The following is a 25,712-nucleotide window of genomic DNA, read 5'->3' on the forward strand; positions in this document are numbered from 1 at the left end:
GTTAACTTCCAGTATTTTGTAAGGTTATTTTTTAGCACAAAAACACGGCGAGAGCAGTGTTAACCGAGGGGACCAGACTCGTTACAAACATGACATGTAGGGGTTTGCCCTGAGTAAATAACATGCGCCTTGTGCCCATTAACAAAGGCGTGGGTGGGAATGTTTGCCTTCACTTCCATCTCCACAGAGTGAATGCAGCTATAAATGTGAAGCCCACCTTTCATTTACTACTTGCCTGACAAACCCGTACTTTGAAAGGACATCTTTAATTTTCGAGTTGTCTTCTTCTATGGGAATATTCTAAACCCTTACATTTCTAACTATAGACTCAGAATTCCTGAGTTTTACAGTACTTTCAGTACCATCACGGTGTATAAATTCAGTTTCATAAACAAATTTTTCCAGAAAGCGGTCTACACTCACGGGATCGTTAAACTTTACAAAAATTCAGTATTCATCAGAGTCTAGCTGCATGGTATGAACAGATTCAGAATGAAGGACAATTACTTCAGTAATCCAGTCATGTATTTCAAGTGTAGAGGGCTGTACTCGATGGGTGTACTTGTCGAAGGTGAAAATCACGGTGTTTTTTCTCACGGAGTTTGCCATGGTGTTCTGCAGCAAAGAAATTTCGGACAATGCCAAAATCCCAATGGCACTACGTAGAAAGACGACATGAACGAAGACCAATAGCTCAATTTATAACTCACATGCAAAATGCCAATAAACAATCACTTAACACGAAAACACTGTCGTAAACACTGAATGTTCACGGAGCAAACTTGAGGAGCATGTGACCGCAGTGACAGCTTAAGCCAGACTGAACCACTCAGCTATCGGGTTTGGACATGAAATGATATAAGTTATTTAGAATACATAAAGCGAAATGGGTACATTAATGAAAATATTTAGTTAGATCCAAAGTGCAGGGTGGAAATTCCACAGGTGAGAAAATAGATCACTATCATCATCATTACCCATCAGACATCTACATCAGACGAGATTACCTGCAGACTTCTTCATGCATTACAGTCTTTAGTTACAATCATACGTGTTCCTCTTGCACATTTCTAAAGTCCTTTTTTATTCTTCAAAGACAAATGCAAGGTTTGTTTTTGATTGTGGATATATGTTACAATTCACATCATAGATTTGTGGAAGCCATTACCAAAGTGTGATACATTTCAACTTGTTATAAATAATGTGGTATGAAAGATGACATTCTGCTTCTCTGAAAAGAATTCTTTAATACTAAAAACAGAATGTCATTCAAAACCACTATAAAGTTCTTTTTTTTTTATAAAGATTTTTAAGGAAATTGGATGTTTGTTATACAATTTAATACTCATGCAATAGGGGCTACTGCCTACACCTTTTGTGTTACACCTTGTCAGATGATAGTTACAATCTCTGTTAGTATTATTACAATGTAGATCTTTATTTAGAATACTGTACTGCTTGAATTTTAAAATTAGTTTTATAGTAAACAAGATTTCTTAATTTCATACAATAGATCAATCTGATGCTCCTAACTGAGATGCAGCAAAACGATTCATTGTCAGAGCATTCTCAATAAGTCCCCAGCTAACAACTGTTGTATCATTCCCACAAATATAGAGTGTGCTGTTGGTACATCACTTACATAGGTTGTTTAAAAAGTGTCCCACATTTATAGAGGTTAATATCAGTGTTTAAATCTAGAAAGACTGTATGACGTCACGATCGACGAAGCTTTCCAGTCCTGATACATTTGGAACGCCTGTACCACCACATACAATAGCGACTGTTAACCACCCGTTGCCATTAGTAAAGGAATCATTGATGTCGATGCTGAAGTTCAGTCTGCAACCACAGAAGACTGCGGGTCCATCCAATAGAGAATGTGCAGCGACAGATTTGATAGTATTCTTTTTCTTGTCGGCAGCAGATGTAGTCATTTTCTAGGAAAACACAAATACAGCTATTTAATCATAGAATGAAAGCTGAGACTTTATGAAACATAACCTGACTTTGGAAGCTGTACACTTATTAAAAAGGTTGGTAACCAGAGGAATATATACTAATGATTTTGCAAGTCAGTCTAAGAATGCTCAAGACTCATCCGGTACCAAAAAGGAACCTGCAGGATATGTACTGCCCATAGTCTGATTCATGAATGATGGCAGTTTGTGGAGGCCGCTGTACAGACAGTGATTGTGTCATTGCCAGTTCCAAGTGATAGTTTCAGAACGTGCATACAGGTGATCTGCACTTGAAGAAAGTGTGTACCAGCCATATTACGTCTCTCACTTGTTTGTATAAACTTGGATGCTTACAACCATCATCAGCCTTGACAACTTGCATACAAATTAAATGAAAATTTGCTAACTAAATTTAATGCTTCCACTGACTGTGAGATTCACAGCAGAGTCCCCAGCTAACAACTGTTGTATCATTCCCACAAATATAGAGTGTGCTGTTGGTACATCACTTACATAGGTTGTTTAAAAAGTGTCCCATATTTATAGAGGTTAATATCAGTGTTTAAATCTAGAAAGAGTGTATGGAAACAAACAGAAGATGATCCTGAAACAAATGTGTGAAAAATCAGAGCTGCTGAATCCATCAACCACACTCTTGTTTTATTTATAAGTTGTGCAAGGTCTCAAGCCACAAGAGAAATGTACAGATTGTAGTTCTATCAATGAATTCTTACAATTAACTCTGAAGAGCTGCAGTCCACAGCTTTCATTTTATTTACAGATGAGGCAAGATTCACACAAAGTGGGATAATTAGTTAACATGATAACCAAACTTAATCAAATTAAAATCATTTCTTGACCAGGCTCACCTCAGTATCAATGTGTGGGCAGGGACTCTGGATGAAATACATTTATTGTGTACCATTTGCATAGTGCTGCAGTGTTAATGGCAAGCAGTTTATATACTCTTATTCATTACTATCACAATATTATCATATTTAGGGAAAATTTGGATTGTGTTTGTTTTAGTGTAAGTACATGATAACAGAAAAATTTATTATGTTTATTTTGTGTTGACAATGATATAATACTTCTAAATTTTGAAAATGCGCTGGGGTGTGTATCTGGAAAGTATTCATCCAATGTCTGACTATTCTTAGAAAGAGAGGGGGGGAAAGAGAGAAGTGTGGTACCCAGCCTATTTCATATTAAAACCCAACGATATTAGATTTTAAAATAAAAATGTTACAATCCCTGACTTTTGATTGCTGCTGACAATTATATCTACAACCATTTTACTGTGCTTCTCAACACTTGCAGTAATTCCACAGCAGTAAATGTACTTTTCTGTAGCATTTTATATTAGAATAGCAATGTTATAGAAATCTCTCATAAACTCACTTGTGCACAACCACCACCCTTTTTTGGTCCGCTGGAATGGAGAAATGACTTTGGTAACCCAAGTGCTTTACCTACAAACACATCAGAGTTCACATATGGGTCAAAAGGAACACAGTTGTAACACTCCAACTTCCAAAAATATGAACTCACCATACCAGTCAGTGACAACCATTTCCAGTTCTGTGCATGCTGGACTCACAAACTGAAAAGGAAGAAATATTCAGAATTACAAGGAAATTTGAATATAATTATGAGTGCTACAAGATACAGCAAAAATGATGAAGGATAATGACACGAGTAACACAACATGTCATTCAAACTGTTAAAAGTGACATATTTCTTGCATAATAGCAGAGAATATTAAAGTTTAGCAGTGACCCCAGTCACAGAATTTATACACCTATATGTGAATTCATAAATGTTTAAAATTATGTTTAGGATCTTCACTGATTTGGACTCTTTTGTGTAGGGCTGCAGACATTCTTGTTCTTTTGAGACAAAGAAAGTTGCAGAACTATCACGTGCCTGATTACATATGTCTGCCACTACATAACTGTTTCATGGGACAAGATATTTTTGTTACTCTTACCATGGTGTACTAGAGAGAAAAATAATTATTTATGCTCAAAGGTGCTGAAGTATGAATTGGAGGGGGGGGGGGGGGGGGTGGACACATGAATAATTGCATTTTGATGCAAAACTCTAGTAGCTTGTGTTAAAACAGAGACGATCTATTTTATATTATTTATTTATCAGGTGCCTTGGTGCAATACAAGTCAAAGCTACTTGGTCATGGAATGGGTCAGGACATAGTCTACAGAATGCCAATTAGAAAATATACAAATAAAAGAAACTAAAGAATTATGAAGACACAAAAGAGAGGATACACGGTAGATAGTACTTTACAAAGAAAAGGTATCAACTAAAGCAATGAACTCCTGCACAGAACAGGGGTTGCCAAAAAGAAAACTTTCAACTTAGATCCAAATCTTGGAGTTTATCAATCACTTTTTAACTTTGGCAGGAAACCAGTTGCATATGAATCCTGTTTAATAGTTCATATATTTCTATTCAATGTTTAATGAAGAGTTATCTTAGTGCAATTCATTTTTCAATTTAGTGTTCATCAAATGAATGTTGCAGTTGCCTCTGAATGAGGGAAAATAGTCAGAAAGATATCCCATGCTGGAGTGTATGTACAAGGATGGCAGATTTAGCATTCTGTAACACACAAACAATAGCATACTTGATTTTCACAAACTTTAGTCAAAGTAAAGAAACCGTCACATTTCATTAAATGGAGAGTATTCTTACAATGAAGACAGAAGTATTCAGTTTCTGCACAAGATCTTGGATTTAATACTTTCAAGGAAACTTTTCATCTTATATCAGTTCTAAGAACTTAAAATGTTAACGTCATACCTTTTTAATGACCCTAAGAAAATGAAATTTTGCTTTTACAAGTGTTTTGTGCCACAAATTGTGTGCATTGTATTTTGTTGTAGTTAATTATTGGTCTGTTCTCTGAAAACCACATGCCATTGTTATCAGCTACCATATTAGCTAAACCATTTATACTATGCTCCCTGTCTTTCAGAATAATATTCAAGTGATATGCAAAGGGAAAACATGTTTAGTGACAAATCATTGATATGTACTACAAAAGTAATGTGCCCAGAACAGAACACTGAGTCAGCCATCCCTCAACTTTCATGAACTCAGTCAGATTCAAATCTCTTCCTTGTTTGTTGACATTGGAGGAAAGTTTCTTTTTTCCTACCTTCTTGATATGAAATGAACAATTGTTGAGCTTCTTCCTTAATTCCATAATGTACCAACTTATGCACTTCTGTTAAATCAAAGAAAATGTATGCTGCACTTAATCTATCAGTCTTGATAGTGACTCACATGCAAAAGAATTAATTGCTTTTCCTGTGGATAATCCTTTCCTATAGCCAAACTGTGCATCTGCAATGAATTATGTGTACTGACATTTGTCACCCAAAAACTTTTGAAACACATGTGGTTCATTATTTCAGACTGTCAGTAAACTTACCACATCTGAAAGACACTTTGTATAGTTGCAACTGAATATTTAGCACTGTTACTTGTGAGCATCTAATATTTATATCCTGCACATATAATCTATTTGAGAAAGAAAAGCAATTTACTAGCAATAATGCAGTGCAGAAATGAATAAATGATGGGAATGATATTACAAATTTTCTAGGAAAACACAAATACAGCTATTTAATCATAGAATGAAAGCTGAGACTTTATGAAACATAACCTGACTTTGGAAGCTGTACACTTATTAAAAAGGTTGGTAACCAGAGGAATATATACTAATGATTTTGCAAGTCAGTCTAAGAATGCTCAAGACTCATCCGGTACCAAAAAGGAACCTGCAGGATATGTACTGCCCATAGTCTGATTCATGAATGATGGCAGTTTGTGGAGGCCGCTGTACAGACAGCGATTGTGTCATTGCCAATTCCAAGTGATAGTTTCAGAACGTGCATACAGGTGATCTGCACTTGAAGAAAGTGTGTACCATCCATATTATGTCTCTCACTTGTTTGTATAAACTTGGATGCTTACAACCATCATCAGCCTTGACAACTTGCATACAAATTAAATGAAAATTTGCTAACCAAATTTAATGCTTCCACTGACTGTGAGATTCACAGCAAAGTGTAAAAGTAAATTGTGCTTTTCCGTGGAAAAAGTAAATTTCGGTGGTAAAAAGGAAATGTGTGTAAATTGTAAGTACAAAATTTCAATGCTTAATGAACGTATTTCCAGTTTACAATTTATAATCAGTGCTTTAAAAATGGACGTGAAGAAACTTCAATCCTGAATATGTGAGACGCTGATGAAAAAAGAAGCTCTGCCACAGGAAACAAGTGGAAAAAAAAGAAAACTGTTCCCAGGAAGTGCAACCTCAAAATAACACTGAAGCCTCTATGTGTAAAAACAGTGACACTTAAGTGCGTAAAAACAGTCGATCACAAGCGCCTAAAAACTTTATTGTGCACACTGCTGAAGATTCATTGAACTCGCCAGTTGAAGATGAAAAGCTTGGAAATGAACCGCATAAAGCAAACAGACCGTTGCTAATTGATCCCCCGAGTGCGGAAATTGGTAAACGTGAGAAGATCTGTGTATTAGGGGATAGTCATGCCCAGGGAATTTCAGCAGTGTTAACAGAAAAATACAACTTCAGGGCATCTGGAATCATGAAGCCTGGGGCCACATTATGAGAACTAACAAACCTAACAAAATCTATTGAAGTAACCAGCCTGACTATGATGATTTCGTTGTTTTGCTTGGAGGAGTTAATGAAGTTTATTGAAATGAATTATTCAAGGCAATCACAGAACTGAAAAATTATTTAAGTAATTTAACTCATACGAATGTTCTCTTTGTGTATGTCCCACAGCGTAATGACTTACTGAGTTGGTCATGCATAAACTGCGAAGAGTTTCGCAGAAATATGTACTCATTTCCAGAATGTTGGTGTTATAGACACAAACATTTTAGAGCAAAGGTTCTATAGAGCTCACAGTCTTCATTTTACTGCATCAGGAAAAGAGGCTCTTGCTGATAAAATATTTACCAGTATCTCATCTGACTATGAAGAAACCAGGACAAGTAGCAATCTAAGGCCAATTACAAACCGTTTTTGGTGAGCAGCAAACAGTAAAGCCACCAATCAGTTGCAAATTATGAAGTAGTTTAAACCCAGTAGGCCAGAAACGAACAATCAAATCATAAAACAGCCTCAAATTATGAAATGTTTCGATTGCAGATGGAAGGGCAGTGCTGTAACATGATGAATCCCGTGTCCAGTACAAAAATCACGGAAGGCCTGCGAAGAGAACTGAGGGCCGTTGTCCATGATGATCGTGGATGGATGACCTTCTAGCGCAAAGATTTTGGACAAAGTCATCATCGTCGCCGCAGTGCTGGGTGACGGACATCGAACAACAAACGGAAACTTCGAGAAGGCGTCAATCAACAGCAGCCAATAAGTGCCGAGGAAGGGGCTGGCAAAGTCAGCGTGCACCCATTCCCATGGCTGTGCCAGGTCAGGCCACGGAGAGGGCATTGTACGGGGTGCAGCCAGTTGTTGAGCACACTGACCACACGCAGCGACCATGTGGGTGATGTGCGAATCAATACCAGGCCAATAAACGTGCCTGTGGGCCAGGGACTTAGTCCGAGAAATTCCCCAATGGACTTCATGCAACAGTTTGAGAACATCTTTGCGAAGAGAGGCTGGCACCACGACCTGTGGAGATGCGCCATCCGTGGCCAGAAGAACAACACCATCACGAACAGACAGACGAAGGCACAAGGCATGCTAGTTGCGAAGGGGATCCGATGCCTGGCCCTTGGTCCTGTCTGGCCAACCCCGTTGAATAAAACTGATCACCTGATGCAGGACCGGGTCTCGCGCAGTAGCCGACGTGACCTGCAAACCTGTAAGCGGAAAACCCTTGACCACACGATGTTCTGCCTCATCAATGTGGAAACAGAGTAGTTCATCTCAACCAAAAACCGGGTCGGGGCCCATCGGCAAACGCGACAACGTGTCAGCGTTGGCGTGCTGGGCCATGAGGCGATAGTGAATCTCATAGTGAAAACGAGACAAGTATAAGGCCCAACGTTGCAGGCGGTGAGCTGCCTTATCCGGAAGCGACGCCGATGGGCTGAACAGAGAGACCAGTGGCTTGTGGTCGGTGATGAGGTGAAACTTAGAACCATACAAAAAAATACTGAACTTTTTTAGAGCATAAATGATAGCAAGCGCCTCCTTTTCGATTTGAGAATAACGACGTTGCGCATCGTTGAGGGTCCCATCATACCGATGGGCGAGAACAGCCCCTAGGCCATACTGGGACGCATCAGTCGCCAGAACCAAGTGCTGACCCGAACAGAATGTGGCAAGACAAGGCGCCGACTGCAAATGAGACTTCAGGCAGACAAAAGCCTGCTCACACTCGTCGGACCAACAGAAAGGAATGTATTTGCGTAACAGCTGATGCAGAGGATGAGCTACCACCGCCGCGGATGGAATGAATTTGTGATAATAAGCAATCTTGCCTAGAAACACCTGAAGGTCTTTTACCGTAGACGGCCGGGGTAGAGCGGTAATGGCCGAAACATGCTGACGTAGAGGACGTATACCCTCATGGGACAAGTGGAAACCAAGATACACGATGGAGGGTTGGAAGAATTGTGACTTGTTCAGATTGCACTTCAACCCAGCTGAATGCAGAACCCTAAACAGTGAACGCAAATTGTGAAGGTGCTCCTCAGTGGAGGCCCCTGTGACAACAATGTCATCCAGATAGTTTATGCAGCCAGGAATGGAAGCCGTGAGCTGTTCCAATATCCGCTGAAAAATGGCCGGCATGCTAGTGACGCCAAACGGTAACCGCTGATACTGATACAACCCACAAGGAGTGTTGATGACGAGAAATTCCTTGGAAGACGCATCCAACGGCAACTGATGGTATGCCTCCGATAAGTCAAGTTTGGAAAAGAACTGGCCCCCAGCGAGCTTGGTAAATAACTCCTCAGGACGGAGAAGAGGATAAGTGTCAATGAGGCTCTGAGTGTTGACAGTGGCTTTAAAATCACCACACAATCACAGACTCCCATTTGGTTTAGAAACCACCACGATTGGCGATGCCCATTCACTGGAGGTAACAGGAAGGAGAATCCCTGAAGCTGTTAACCTGTCTATCTCAGCCTTGACAGGTGCATGCAACGCCACCGGAATAGGGCGTGCCCGGAAAAACTTAGGGCGAGCTGTAGGTTTAAGAGTAATGTTGGGCTTCAAAATATTTGGCACGACCCAGACCAGCAGAGAACACGGATGAGAATTCAGAACACAATCCATCCAGCTGTTGATATGGAATATCCTCAGATATGTGGTGCACATCATCATCAATGGAGAACCTGAACAACTGGAAAGCATCATAACCGAACAGGTTTTCAGTGCCCGCATGATCCACCACATAAAACATGAGGGGCCGAACAACAGACTTGTACGCAGTGAAGGCATCAAACTGGCCAATGATAGGAATTTTCTGTTTATTATAAGTTCTCAGATTTCGCGTAACTGGAGACAAGGGAGGGGAGCCCAACTCCAAATACGTGCGAGAATTAATGAGGGTTACTGCAGAGCCAGTGTCCACTTGCATGCGAATGTCTTTATCCAGAACACGAACAGTAACAAACAACTTATTTGTTTGAGAAAGCACACAGTTAACATCCATGTCTGATGCCTCGTCCTCGTCGACAGGAACTTTAGGGGACTGACACACAGAAGCAATGTGGCCTTTTTTCCTACATGAAGTACACGTGGCCCAACATTTTGGACACGTGGCCCTGTCATGCTGTACGAAACAACGTGGACAAGAAGGAAGTGCGGAACGAACCTGCTTCTGTGGTTGCTGTTTTCGCTGCGAGCGTGGCGGCTCAATGCAACGTTGTTGATGCAAGTGAACTGCCGCCACATCATCGGTCCCCTGGGAAACAGGCAAATTGTCCGTGTCGAAAGTGGTCTGTATAGCGCCTACATCAAACCCCGCGTCTATTTGCACACCAGCAGTGTGAGACACTTCAAAAGATTGAGCGATGCTTAGAACTTCCGCCAATGACAGGTTTGGCAGTTGTAAGGCACATTGCCGAATTTCTTTATCAGGAGCAAGCCGTAGAATAGCATCCCTAACCATTGGATTAGCATAAGACTCACGATGAGTGTCCGTGACAAACTGACATTTCCTACTCAGACCGTGTAGTTCCGCCGCCCAAGCCCGGTAAGATTGATGGGGCTGTTTACGACACCGGTAGAACGCCACGCGGACGGCAACGACGTGGGTGTTTTTCCGATAATAGTTAGACAATAAGTCACACATTTCTTGGAAGGACAGAGAGGCAGGTTCCCGCAGCAGGGCTAACTGAGATAGCAGCTGATAGATCCGTGGGGAAATCCAAGATAGAAATAATGACTTACACATAGGAGCGTTGACAACGCCGAAAGCCAAGAAGTGTTGCCGCAAACGCTTCTCATAATCCTCCCAGTCTTCAGTGGCCTCGTCGTAAGGAGGGAACAGAGGCAGAGAAGAGGAAGACAGACGATGAGTAAGGGACGTAGACAACGCCTGAATAGCAGCTGTCAGCTGTGTTTGCTGTTCAATGAGTGCTTGCATAAGCTGTTCCATGTCTGCTCCGACACAAACACACAAGTCCACAATGCAGGAACAAAAATATCCCATCCTCGTCGCCAAATAGCGTTATAACCTTTAATCACTAATAAATTGCGTGGATGTACAAACGTAGAAACAATAGCTGGTTACATGCTACCAATTCCATATCGGTCATTCGACTGCTGTGCCATGACATGCAGCCGGCGCCGTTTGTAGCTAGTTGGCGCTGCCATGCTCAGCCGAGTTGCGGAGCGCCTCTATCGCCATTTGTGCGTACTGATGTGGCGGCACTCTTAAATGTCGTGGCACTGTCACAACAAAATTAACTGTGAAATGTGGAACAGAGCCAATAGAAAGAGTTGAATCAACAAAGTTTTTAGCCATTTTAATTGCCTCTAGAGTAAACTGGTCTCATCATATAATAAATCTTCAGAAGAGACTCAGCTCATCGATTTTTGCCATACTTGTTCTCTCCGAGAGCGGACACATACACACAACAAAAGTAGCATATTATGGATATTTCCATTCTCTTATAATATATGGTATTATATTTTGGGGTAATCAAACAATAGCAAAGAAAATACTCCTGGACCAGAAACATGTTATAAGAATAATGAGTAGTGTAGACTCCAGATGTACTTGTAGAAACCTTTCCCGGAAACTAAAAATTCTTACTGTCACATCCCAGTACATATTTTCTCTTATGGGGTTCATCAGCAAAAATACTGAGTTTCATAAAAGAAATAGTGAATATCATGGAAATGATACCAGGAGAAAGTATGATTTCCACAGTGAATGTAGAAACCTGACCATGGTGCAAAAGGATGTGCAGTTCTCTGGTGCAAAAGTTTTTAATGCTCTCCCTCCAGATATTAAAAACAAATTTGATAACCATTCCTCCTCTAGGGAGCATCTGAAGCAATTTCTATTGGAAAGGTCATTTTACAGTTTAGAAGAGTATTTTAGCCACAATGAGAAAACCGCCTAGGTCTGTGGACCAGAAATCTGAGTGTGATACACCATAGTTTAGGTTTGAGCAATGATGTAGGTACCATACCCATGAACATTCATAGTCATGTTCACTGGTTTTTAATTTGTTTTCACTTTCTATGTGTAATGTTTGGTGTAATCTGTCATTCTTACCACACATGTGTATAGCAGACATGTAGTATTACTTTTGTCTGATTGACTGCTTTACTACTACCTTTGTATTGATTGTTTACTGACACACTCTATATCCTTGCGAGTTTATCACAATTGGATTGATGGAGTAAGAAATAAATAAATAAATAAAATAAACTGAAACAATCGTTGACTGCCAGAGAATGCATGTCATCAGGTATGCAGGACGTGTCTAAACTTGACCGGCTAAATTCACGAAATGAAAATTTTTGTTATAGTGATTAAATAGCTATGTCTATGTTTCCCTAGAAAATTTGTAATATCATTTCTTTCATTTACATTTCATTCCTGCTAGTAACTAGCTTTTCCTTCATTTACTCATTTCTGTACTTCATTATCGCTAGTAAGTAGCCCGTGTCTTACAAAATGAAAATTTTTGTTTCATATTATTAGACACAATATCTGGTTTATAATTTATGACAGAGTTTTATTGATGAATCATGTAATACTTTCAGAATAATGCACTCTCACTATTATTTTAACCTGTTAGTAATTAATGAGAGCATTTATATCAGTCTTGAGTTAGTACTAACATAAATATAGTGTTACTGAAATTTGCTTACCCTATTATTTCAATCAGAGCAAATAAGCACAAAAAAGAGAAAAATAGTAGATATTCCTTCACATACATTGTTGGCTGATTGATGTAGCAACCAGTTTTCATGGTTATATGAAAAATAAAACAGGATTTTCATGGGTTGTATAAAAAATAAAGAGTCACAGTTGCAAAGTCATTTTTATTTAAAAACAATGCATTTTGCCAAGGTTAAGCGTCATCAGATTATGTAAAACTGTCAAATGAAGTTCACTGTGCCAGCTACCAGAGCTCTACATCAGTAACATATACATAAAATTGTCCGGATGAAAATCTGATTGATCATCAGACTAATTGAAAGGAACTGTGGGAATCTTTGAACTGTTATAACAGCAAGTAGAGCACAGTGTAGAGCCACATATGCATGTTGGCCTGGATACCAAACAGTTTTACATAATCTGCTGATGCTTAATCTTGGCAAAAAAAAATAAAAAATAAAATAAAAATAACTTTGAAATTGTGACTGTTGTATTTTTAATATCAAATAGTAGATGCTAATGCAAGTAACACTTGTGTTTAATTTCATACATTCTGATAAATATGCAATCAGGAACATGACAAATATGTAACTGAATTCTGTTATTCAGTGCTTAATTACATACTTCTTGAATATAATCATGAAATTAGTTTCATGTGAAACACTTTATATAAAGAAAAAAAACTTTAATAAGAATGTAATAAAATGTAGCTCATGCCTATCACTGTAGAAAGTTTGATAGTAAAACTGTAATTAAAATAAACATTTAAATTAAAACTTCAGAAAAACTATAATTGAACTTTAGCTGACTTCTATTCTAAAATCTGTAAAACATTCTAGAAGATAATTCTTTTAGAATTTTTTGGTGTGTAATTATAGGGTATGAAATTTGGCACAAACAGTGTCAAAAGCTAATACATTGGAGTCTTGATTAACTGGACCTCAGTTATGTGGATTCATGAATATCTGGATTTTCAACCCGGAATCTGTTCTGTGCATGCATGGACATGTCACACTGGCACTGTCCATCCATGCCCCACATGATCTCTACCCAGCAAGTTTCATTTTTGTTTGAGTTAAGCAGTGCCAAGCTGCTGTACTGCATTGCATCTGTGCTTAAAATTGTCAAAGTACAAGAGAGTGGTGTTATCATTTGAATGAAAAAATAAACATTATTAATTCATTAAAAAAAGGAGGAACTTGTCATAAGTTAGCCAACAAGTATGGTGTAGGTATTTAAATAATAGGTGATTATAAGTAGAATACCAATTTCAATTTGCAATCCACCTGCAACCTTGATAGTGAAGAGGGGAATAAACATTGAAAACTAATGAAGAAACCAAAAAATAAAGCTTAGTATTGTTGCTTTTGCAAAAAATTATCAACCAGGCAACCAATACCTGATCCTCTGCCCTGTGAAAAGGCATTACAGTTAAATAAAAATATAGGTGGTGATGAATTGTTTGTGGCAAGTAATCGATGGTTGCAAATATTTAAATCTCATCATGGAATTCACAAATTGGAAATTCAAGGTGCAAAATGTCAGTTGATATAGATGTAGCAAATTCTTTAAAGACGGTTTTAAAAAGAATTGTACAAAAATGACTAAGACTTGAACTTTGTTTGCAATGCTGATGAAACTGTATTAAAATGGAAATCATTACTGTCAAAATCTTTAGTTTCTTGATGAGAGAGTTCATCTCCAGGATATAAAATTAGTAAAAAGCAATTAATAATATTCATTTGGGCAAATCTTCAAAATGAAATTGGTAAACACAGAATAGTCCTACTTTTACTGGATAATGTGCCAACTAATCCTTTGGCTGAACTATTAGAAAGAGAAAATGGAATGTTTACAGGAAAAGTTTTGCCTCCAGTGTGACATCCTTGCTATAATCAATGGATCAAAGGGTTATTAAAACATTAAAACAACTTTAAAGAAAACAACCTCTACTTAGATTGATTTCTCTTGATGAAGATAATGTAGAAGTCCTTTTGTCATTTGTCAACCGACTTAAAGGAGTGTTGTCACATGGTTGTAGATGCATGACTGAAATGAAGACTTTGAACAAAGTCTGGGACACTATACTAAACTGAGAGTAAACAGGACTGAAATGATATATATGGTTCCATTTTGGAGACTATAAATCAGTTAATGACTAACATACAAATATGCCAGGATTATGATCCCAGTGGCATGGAAAAGTGGCACATTTGTGACAGTTATGATCAAGGTTTCCACATCACACCAGATGATGAAGTTGTTGCAAACATTTATTTATTTATTTATTTCTTGTTCTGTAGATCCAGTTAGTGAGTCAATCACAAGGATATGGAACGTGTCAAATTGTACAGGTTTCAGTTTAAACTTACAATAAATACAAGGGCATTTCAATGGCAAATTGTACATAGTTTAAGTAAGACATACTATAAATACAGTAACAGATACAATGTCAGCTAGATAACATAACTACCATTTGACAGAAAAAGGAGTTTCAAATAAAGGTTAAAGATAAGAGCACAAAGTTAAATCAGATATTAGGCCTACAAGAGTAAATACATGTACAGCCAATCTGTTGTTACAAAAAGTGTGCTAATGCCCAAATGCACAATAAAATCAATTGAACTACTTCTAGATATAATACGTTTAGTGATGGTATACATTTTCTTTCAGGTATTCATCCACAGTATAATAGGATTTCTCTGTCAGGTAATCTTTGAGAACTTGTTTAAATTTTGGCAGTTCTGTATGAACACATTTGATATGTAGTGGTAGAGCATTGAACAGCTTAATGCTGGAGTAGTAAACTCCTTTTTGTACCAGAGTGAGACGTTTCATTTCTAAATGTAGATTGTTTTTGTTTCTGGTGTTATAACCATGGAATTTACTGTTGTCTTGGTAGATGGAATAATTTTTGCACACAAAGGTGAGCAAGGAAAAAATATACTGTGAGGTAGTTGTTAGGATACCTATCTTCCGAAACAAGTGCCTGCAAGAGTATCTTTGATGGACCCCACACATTATTCTGATTGCTTTTTTTTGGATGACGAAAACTTTTTTTGCAAGTGGTTGGTTCCCCCAGAATATGATAGCATATGACATCAATAAGTGGAAGTAGCCAAAGTAGGCAACCTTAATAGTGTCAACTTCAGCCACTGAAGAAATTACCCGTAATGCAAATGTTGCCGAGCTAAGTTTTTTACATAGATGAAGAACTGACCAATTACATTTACTGTCTATGTAAGCACCCAGGAATTTTGTGTCTTCAACTTTCTGTATTGGTTGATCTCTACATTTTATGTTAATTTCATCGGGATTACTTTGTGATGTATGGAACCTTATATAATGAGTTTTATCTGCATTGAGCGAGAGACCATTTGAGGAGAACCAATTCAAGATGTCATTAAAAACAGTATTTGTAGTTTTTTCAAGATCATGATCAATCAAACCGTCAATTAGAATTGTGGTATCATCGGCAAACAGGGTAAATTTGCTGTTTGTCTCAGAACAAAGAGGAAGATCATTAATAAAGATGAGGAAAAGCAGTGGGCCCAAAACGGAGCCTTGAGGCGCACCACACGTTATTGTGCCCCATTCAGATGAGGCAGGTTCTCCAGAAGAGCCATTTAGCATTACAGTCTGCTTCTGATCCTGTAGATATGATTGCAGCCACAAGCCAACAGTACCACCTAAACCATAGTATTCTGCCTTTTTCCAAAGAATTTGGTGGTTTACACAGTCGAAGGCTTTCGTAAGATCACAAAAAATACCCACTGGAGACATTTTTTTGTTAATGGCTTCCAAAACTTGGTTGCTGAAAGAGAATATTGCCTGTTCAGTACAAAGACCGGCATGAAAACCAAACTGATTTTTGCTTAAGATACTGTGGAAGTTGAGATGGTCTACAATCCTCCTGTGCATGAGTTTTTCTAGAATTTTCGAGAAGGTAGTTAATAGGGATATTGGGCGATAGTTTGTAACAATGCTTTTATCCCCGTTTTTAAAGAGAGGAATCACTACAGCCAACTTAAGTCTGTCAGGGACAATCCCATCTTGTAGGGATGCATTGTATATGTTGCATAAGACGGGACTAACAAATTTATAACAGTGTTTCAGTATTTTACTAGAAATACTGTCCACACCAGCAGAATTTTTATTTTTGTGGGCAAATGAACAGCAGAAAATCCAAGAAGATGAAACACAAGAAAATGTAGACGCAAAAATGAAGCAGGACCATCTCATGTGAAAGCTTTCCAAGCCCTGAAAACAGCTTTCAAAAGGTTTGAAAACAAAAACAGGGTATGTGATAGAATTAATTTACTACAAATTCATGATATAGCAGTAATAAAGACAAAAAATTATTTTTGTCAAATGACAGTTACCAAATATTTTAAACAAAATGGACTACAATTACTGTCCTATGTGACTACTATTATGTATTACATGGTTAAGGTTGCAGTATTTCAGTAATTTTAAAAATATATGTACATACATATTAAAATGTGTCTCTAGTATCTTAATAAACATTGATTTTTGTGTATTTTGATAACTTTAATTTACTTTTGTTGTTTTGAATAAACACCTAACATTATTTATTAACCCTAGAATGATAACTGTATGGCAGTGTACCTAAAAGATAACCACACATGGGTGACATAGATGTCTTTCTAGAGTTAATAATACAACAATTGCTTTTCTTCGTCCATTCATTTATATCAATTTTTGAGTACCCGAATGACTCACAACAACAATTATTTCAGTTAACAGAGTCTCCACTTTTCTTCATCTCAACTGTTAGAAGCTTACATATGCATAACAAGCAGTTAATTGTCATCTCAAGCAGTTCTTTTGGTCAATTTTTTGTGAGCAGTTTCTTTGTAGTGGATTCTCTTGTGAGGATTTCTTTGGACATGATTATTGGAATAAACTGTAATGAAAAAGAATCAAAGTGCTTTCCAGTCTATTAACAGAATGGGCCCAATTGTTTCATTTGATGATTCCTGAATTACAAGATCATCTCCTAGACAGTTATGTAATTAATTTCATTAATTACATATAATGCATTTACTGTGAATTTTATTTACTATATACAACATTCTTGAGCATCATTATGAATGCATCGAAAAATATTTACATTAGTAGTGAGTCAAATGAAATAGAAGCTTTGTAGGGTGAAGGAGTAGCACCTATTTTGTCCCTGCATTAAACCACCCATGGCCTGGCTGTTTCTAAGACAGCAGGTGGTTGATAGCCCCTGTCAACATAACTTCTAGTCAGTGATGAGCACAATTTTTCTGCTTAAATTCTGAGAGGGCATTGGTGGATAACTCAATAAAAGGGTAATTACCCTCTGTAGAGGGTAACTCCAAAAGCCAACTACAACAATGTTTGTACGTTTTCCTTAGAATATGTGAACTCTGATTCTACAATTCTACATCTACATTTACATGTATATCTATACTTTGTAAATCACTGAGAAGTGCATGGCAGTGGGTATGTCCCATTGTACCAGTTATTCTGGTTTCTTCCTGTTCCATTCACATTTGGAGCATGGGAAGAATGAGTCTTTAAATGCCCTCTCGTACCAGTTATTCCGGTTTCTTCCTGTTCCATTCACATTTGGAGCATGGGAAGAATGAGTCTTTAAATGCCTGTGTGCATGCTGCATTAATATAATCTTGACACAATCCCTATGTGAGTGGAACATAGAAAGTTGTAGTATATCCTTGCACTCATCAGTTAAAGATTGTTCTCGAAATTTTGTAAGTAGTCTTTCTCAGGATAGGCTCAGTCTATCTTCAAGAGTCTGCCAGCTCAGTTTCTTTAGCATCTCTGTTATACTCTCCCATGGCTCAAACAAACTTGTGACCTTTCCTGCTGCCCTTCTCTTTATACATTCAATATCTCTCATAAGTCCTATTTAGTACAGGTCCCACAAACTTGAGCAATATTCTAGAATGAGTCACAAGAGTGGTTTGTAAGCAATCTAGTTTGTATACTGATTGTATTTCCCCAGTATTCTACCATAAAATGAAGTCTACCACCTGCTTTACCCAAGATGTGCACTACACATCATAGATTGCTACTGAGGAATTGAGTGTGTGTGGGGTGATCACAAGTGTTTTTTAGATTAGGCTGCTCTCCATCCAACCCAGATAACAATAGAGGCAGGAAACCCAGAAGTATCAGTGCAAAACTGAAAGAAATGCCTCACACAGGTGTGAGTATTAAAATCCCTGTGCTTAATTGCTGAAACATTCAAACAAAGTGCTGGAGTTTGAAGCTCTTCTGAAAAGCAGTGAAACTCACATAATATTAGGTACAGAAAGTTGGTTGAAGCCTGAAATTGACAGCAAACTCTTGTCCTGATGTAACTGAAAACTTTAGAGGAAACCCCAGTTCACTTGTACATTCCTCTATCATACTGTAATCATTTGTTGAAATTTTAATCATCTAACAATCAGTTGAGAAAATTAGAGTTTTGTTAGTGCAGGTGTGATAAGACAGCCTGTGAAACTTTACTACATGCCTTCTCTGAACATTACCTTCAACAGATAGCTCAGAACGCCACTCATGATGGAAATGTATTGGATCTAATGGCAACAATTAGGCCTGACCTCTTTGAGGATGCCCACATCAAAACTGGTATCAGTGACCATGATACAGTTATGACAACAATGATTACCAAAGTACAAAAGACAGCTAAAACAAGCAGAAAGATAAATATGTTCAGTACACTAGATAAAAATCGGTAGTGTCATGTCTCAATGAGGAATTTGAAACATTCAGCAAAGGGCAGGAGAATGTAGAGGGACTATGGCATCAGCTTAAAAGAAAAGTTGACTATGTGCAGGTCAGATATGTACCCAGTTGAACAGTTCATAATGGGAAGGATCCTCATGGTGTACAGCCACTATAAAGAAACATCTAAGGATCCAGAGATTACTGCATAATAGGTGTAAAATGAAGCATAGGACTATAGATAGAGAGATGCTGAATTAAATGCATTTGGTTATCAAGAGAGTAATGCATGAAGCCTTCAGTAACTACCATAGGAGAATACTGTCAAATGATCTTCCTCAAAACCCAGAGAAATTCTGGTCATATATACAGGCTGTTAGTAGCACCAAGGTGTTCTGCTGAGTACATATCTGTCCAGCACATGGTCAACTATTCTTTTAAACTTGAGCCATATTTCCTCTATGTACCTATACCAGTGTACTGTACCTGGAAACCCATACTAGAACATTACCATAGGGAGAAAGTTAGCATGCTTGTAATAATTTAAAATAATCATGTAATTTTGCAAATTTTCTATTATAGTAATTGTTGCCTTTCCCTGTGTCATGAGTGGGATACTATATTATCACAATGAGGATGAAAATCACATAAGGTGTAGAAGATTAAGCATAATCAATTGGAGAATTAATTCCAGAGGCAGTGAAAAAGCTAATGAAACATAGTAAAATTCACAATCCACTGCATGCATGACTGTGCTTGGTAGTCTGTACTACACTGAATCATTCTCATAAATACATAGACATTTGGACAGAAAATTAATTTTAGGGAGATAAATGTGTGCATTTAATTGATTTAAACTGACAATGTATTTTGATACATGTTAGCAAGGCACCACTGAGTAAGTTTTGTAGTGGTATCTTCACTATTACAAACAGAATATATCGTTTTGGGAAGTATTTATTTATTTTGTCATTTTGTAAAATTATAAAAAATTGGTACACAAGATAGACACATTGTTACCAGTCCATTGCCAAATAGCTAGGCACAAGATGTCACTGACATGGATGTGGTAACAAATGAAATTTGAAACTGAAAATGTCAGTCATAGTGACAACAACCAACCATTCACAGTTTTCAATTAACATGGATGCAGATGATGATCACAGTAGGTGAGACAGTGTCACAGTTTTCTCCAGGAAGTATTTTTTCCTCTGACTAAACTGTAATGTACCATAGTGTGGGCTTAATAAATCATTCTTTGCCTGACACACTTATGCCAAATGCAAACTTGATTGGACAATGCAAACATGCATTGTGCACACCGTAAACCCCAATCACGATGCAGAGTAAAGCTTCAATGATTTCAAGAACAAGCTTAAGGAAAAGCAAAAACAAACACTCAAACAAAGTACTGATGAAAAATTTAATGATTTTTCAAAACAAGAAAAGAAAAATTTAATAATCTTATTAAACAAACTGAAACATTTAAGCAAAGCACCAAAAAAATGTGATGATTTTACAAAACAACAGATAGATACACGAAAGGAACTACTTTAGTATCAGAAGAAAACTCTTGATGCTTTCAAAACTGACATAACACAACAGTTCAATGACTTGGATTTGTGTCCTGATCTTTCAAACGAATTATCAGATAAACTTGTAAGTATGGGGAAATATCTAAAAACATAATTGCTCACTGATCTGTCACAAGATATAAATAATTTAAGCCAAAAAGTAACATCATCAGGTGGGATACAAGAACAGTTCATGCATAAGGTGAAGGACATATCTGAGGCTCAGACAAAAATGCAGCAGGAGCAGTCACAATCATGCCAGAATGTAAATACACCTGCATTGATGTGTTTGCAAATTGCATACAAAGGTCTACCTCAGAAGGTGCAAGATCTGTCATTGGAACTAGGTAGCATAAGTTTAAATAGTCAGTTCATGAGAAAGGAGCAAGAAAGGATAGATAAAGAAATTAAGGAAATAAAGGACAGAGCCAAGGCTGGTTTGCTAGACCAAGGCACTACCCTGGTGCAGAAGGTAGCTCAGGAAAACAAGGGTTATGTAGATGCGATAAAGGAAGTGATGAAGGTACAGAAGGCAGAAATAAGAGGTGAAATAGATTAGAGGTTGAAAGCAGTGGAGGAAAAATTGTGGACTAACGTCATTGCTAACACTGAAAAGAAAAACATTCAACCCCAAGCTATCAGGTGTCAACAGACAGGATAGATAATCCAAGCATCTATCCACACTTGAACCCTAACCTGTCAGGTGAAATAGATCACAACTATAACATGCAGTGTGCATTGCTGACTTCAGTCCCTGTTGCATAGAGATATTTGGAATATGATCTGATATATCAAAACAATGCCACACTAGCAGCAGACAGTGCTGCGTGTCTTTATACATTGATAGCAGATGAAGGGTTATTATGATACAGCCAGTTTCTAGGGGAAGTGATGGTAAGCAAACAAACCCAGTTGTGTTCATAAGAGCCTTCTGGTACATTTTACCAAGGAACTGGACTGAAGTGCAGAAGGTATGCTTTGTGGCAAGTTATACATAGGGCGAGGTCTTGCTGTGGGCCTCTGACATGGTTGAAAATGTCACACCTATGAACAGTTTGAAAGGGCATTCCTAGACAAGCTCTGATCCATCACATTACCCAGAGAGATTGAGGTGCAAAGTGTTTAACCCAGTGCCATTCAGCAGTAAACATGGAGGACTCAGAAGATACTTTGACAAGTATCTAAATAAAACCCGTTATTAGGCAAACCCAATATCACATGCAGATGCCCTAAAGTTTTGAAAAGTTGACTATCAGCTAATGTACATGAGAAATTAATCACCATTCCTGAGCACACTAGAGAGAATTTCCTCTCAGTTTTCAATTTTGATCTTATCTATGAAGAGAGAGAGTTGCACAACAACAAAGTGACAGCACGCAGGCAGACCTCCCACGAACTAACAGACAACACAGTGGGAATGGCAGTAACAACCAACATGGTTTCCAGCCATATCCTGCTTGCAGCAATGCCAACAGGAACCAACTTGGTAATAGAAAGGGACAAAATTCAGGGGAGGATATAAAAATAACTGAGGACAGAATTTCAATCAGACAGGATTTAATGGTCAGAGAGGTTATAGTCAGCAAGCTTACAATGTGCCACTGACTGGGGGAAATGTGACAAATGACAACTGGCAAGGACAGAACACAACCGCATGATAAAATAACATAATGCCACCTGAGTACAATCAGTACAATCAAAATTACATTTTGAATAGCTGCCAGGGACACCAAAATTTCAAACTGAGAGCTGTGCAAGAGACTAACTGACAAAACCAGAAGCACACTGTGCTCATAGTTGAGGTTACCCCTAATGAGGAGGTCAGTGCTCAGGGCAATTCAGAGAACTGGAACTGGTCTCAATAGGCCCCTATTTAATGACCAGTAATAGGGATGGAGGCATGGAACTGGTTAAAAGCTGTTTTCTTGGATACGACAGCTGTGGTGATATCAAAGATGTCATATGTCAGGAAGTTGTTACCATCTGTGTTGATGAATATGATGACATAGTACAGGCAATAATCGAAGTACAAATACTTGATTTAAGAGTACCCATAGTATTGGAGATTGTAGATACCAGAAATATAAAAATATAACATCACAGAGTCTGTTTGATCAATTACAAAAAAATGGTTCAAATGTCTCTGAGCACTATGGGACTTAACATCTGTGGTCATCAGTCCCCTAGAACTTAGAACTACTTAAACCTAACTAACCTAGGGACATCACACACATCCATGCCCGAGGCAGGATTCGAACCTGCGACCGTAGCAGTCGCGCGGTTCCGGACTGAGCGCCTAGAACCGCAAGACCACCGCGGCTGGCGATCAATTACAAATACACTGAATAATGCCCTGGCACAGTCAAAGGATACAAAGACAAAATGGAGGTGTACCCATACAAAACCTTCTGCTTTTCATCTTAACCCAGGCCATGGGCTAAAGAGGAGACTGTGATGAATAAGATCAAAAGAATGCTAAATTGAGAAATAGTACAACCATTTCAGTTGTTAGCAAATCAGATGGTAGTGTGCACCTCATGCTTGATTCAAGAAGAATAAATAAAACTGTTGTGTCTATCAGGACATGGCTTGATAACTTGAAAGAACAACTTCTAAAATTCCATAACATTAAGTACCTCACCATAATAGATCTCCAAGACCCATACCAGCAAATTACGCTACATGAAGGTAGCCGTAAGTGCACTGCCTTTGTGTGTGAGGTCAGAAGCTACGAGCTCTGTGCTGCTTTTTTTTTTCCAGATTAAACGTCAGTGCAGATGTATTTATCTCTGCTTTAAATCAAGTTTTAGGACCTGAATTGTTAAGTATAGTCACTATGTATGTTGATGATTTACTGATTGCTCCCCACCCCCTGTAGTCTGAACACTTGAGGCCTTTGTCTTAAAATCTTGTATAGGTTTTCAGAATACGGAGTCACATCCAACATAACGTAGTCACATTTTGGTAAACAAAGAGCTAAATTCCTTGGACACATAATATCACCTCAAGGCATACTTCCAGACCTTAAGAAGCTCGATGCTATCAGATGCTGCCCTGCACCTCAAAATAAGATGCAGTTGAAGGGATATCTTGGATTGGTATCTTCCTTCAGAAAATTTTTACCACATCAGCTTGTAAATAATGATGGTCTATTGAATCTTCTATGGAAGAGCCATCCCTGGCTATGGACCAAGCAATGACAAACCGTTTCTGACAACATTAAAGAAGCTTTTTTGAATGACAACATCTGACATCATCCTGACATGATCCCTGATTTTTGTCTGTATACAAATGCATCCTCTCAAGAGCTGGACACATGTTCATTCCAAATCACTGACATGAATGGGGATCTTACCATCAAGGTTATTATTTTTGAATCTGAGCAAGCATTTGTGTGACCGAATTGGAAGCTCTTGCGGCAAAATGGGCATTCAAAAAGTTGAATTTTACCTGTGGGGAAAGCATACAAGGTGTATTGTGACCATCAGTCTTTGCCCTTTCTTCTCACTTGTAAAGTTTTACACAGTAGGATCTCTAGATGATGTTTGTATTTACAGGAGTTTGATTTTGAAATTGTGTATATCAAAGGTAATCATAATGTAATTGCTGATGCCTTATTGAGGCTTTCACAAGGTCCAGACACATTCTTGGAATTCATGGAGAACAATTCAGAAATCAGGGTTTTGTTGATGAAAGATAAAACACAACAGACATATTAGTTAGGATGTGTAAAAGCATGGAGCAACTACAACAGAAAGATCCAAGATGGTGAAAGGTAATGCTAAAACAGCTGCAGAACAATGATGACAGGTTGAAAATTTTTTTTATGATTTACCAAGGTGTATTATTTCACCGACACAACCCACGGCAGGGCCAGTGGTGTATTTGTTTACCAGAAGATCAAATTAACAACTTGATATTACACACTGACAATGTATGGGGACACTATGATGCCTTAGTAAGGTAAGCAGCTATTTGTTACTATCCAAATTTAATACAAAAATTTCTGCAGGTAATACAGAAATGTGTTGTGTGTCAGAAGGATAAGCATGCAAATAAGTCAAAACTAATTGAACTACACCCAGTGTTGCCTAAAAACACCTTGAAGATAGTTTCCTTGGATGTGGTTGGACCATATCCACAAGAAGATGGAGGTGTAAGATCTGTTGTTACATACAACATTTTCTCGATGTATATAAAATTGTATGCTATGTGGTCAGTGACTATGAGACAATCATCAAAAGAATTTCAAAAGATTATCTACCCAAAGTGGGCAAGCTGGAAATTCTGATGATGGCCAACATATCATACTTTACAGGCCACCGTTGAAAGAGTTCATGAACACTCACAACATTAAATATATACTTGACCCAGGTTTCACCCCAAAGCAAAGCTCATAGCAAGGATAGTTAAGGAATTTAACAGACTTATCTGGGCTTACACCCCTCACAAAGTCACAAGGTGGATCGAGTACATTGCTCCATTCCAGCAAGTTGTTAACAATCAAACTTCCACATAGCTCAACTGGCTTTACACCTACAGAATTCCTGCTTGACAAAAGACAAGTAGATGATTGGGAAAAACTTCTATCCAATGTCTCTTTGAAGGGAATATCACATTAGGAGAAAATACATCAGGCACTGGTTAGCACTGAAGAGAAGTCTGAATATGGAAAACAATTGTATGATAAAAAAATACGATGCACTATAGAGTACATCCAAAATTGACGAAGTATGGTAAGTTGAACCATGAGTGGCAACTGCTGTACACAGGACCATTTGTTAAATCAGAAATCCATCACCCAGGAGCCTACAAGTTAGTATACTTAAAAAGTGGTAAGGAGGAAGGGCTCCACAACACAAATATTTACATGAATTTGTGCACTAAACAGAATGTGACACTGATCATGCGTGACTTGGAGCAATGTATATAAGCATATATAAGAGATGATATACCATCCTCTTGAATATACTCCTTATGATTGATGTTTAATATTAAGGAAAGATTTCATTTTGCTTATTTCATATGTATTGCCTTATTGGGACATACACTTCAGT

At 38.0% G+C, this 25,712-nt stretch overlaps 1 protein-coding gene across 1 annotated transcript in view; it reads right to left on the bottom strand.

Moving 5' to 3' along the window:
• Positions 1 to 3,243: 3,243 nt before the first annotated feature.
• LOC124790049 (aromatic-L-amino-acid decarboxylase-like) overlaps positions 3,244 to 25,712 on the bottom strand; it is a 115,395-nt gene continuing 92,926 nt past the window's right edge. Inside the window, exons 4-5 of the mRNA XM_047257609.1 lie at positions 3,513 to 3,564; positions 3,244 to 3,433 (exon numbers count right to left, since the gene is read on the bottom strand). Coding sequence (XP_047113565.1) covers positions 3,351 to 3,433; positions 3,513 to 3,564 — 135 coding nt within the window. The 3' untranslated portion in view covers positions 3,244 to 3,350. The remainder of the gene's footprint in view (positions 3,434 to 3,512; positions 3,565 to 25,712) is intronic.

The sequence above is a fragment of the Schistocerca piceifrons genome, chromosome 3 (assembly GCF_021461385.2).
Source record: "Schistocerca piceifrons isolate TAMUIC-IGC-003096 chromosome 3, iqSchPice1.1, whole genome shotgun sequence".
In the NCBI taxonomy this organism is placed as follows: domain Eukaryota; kingdom Metazoa; phylum Arthropoda; class Insecta; order Orthoptera; family Acrididae; genus Schistocerca; species Schistocerca piceifrons.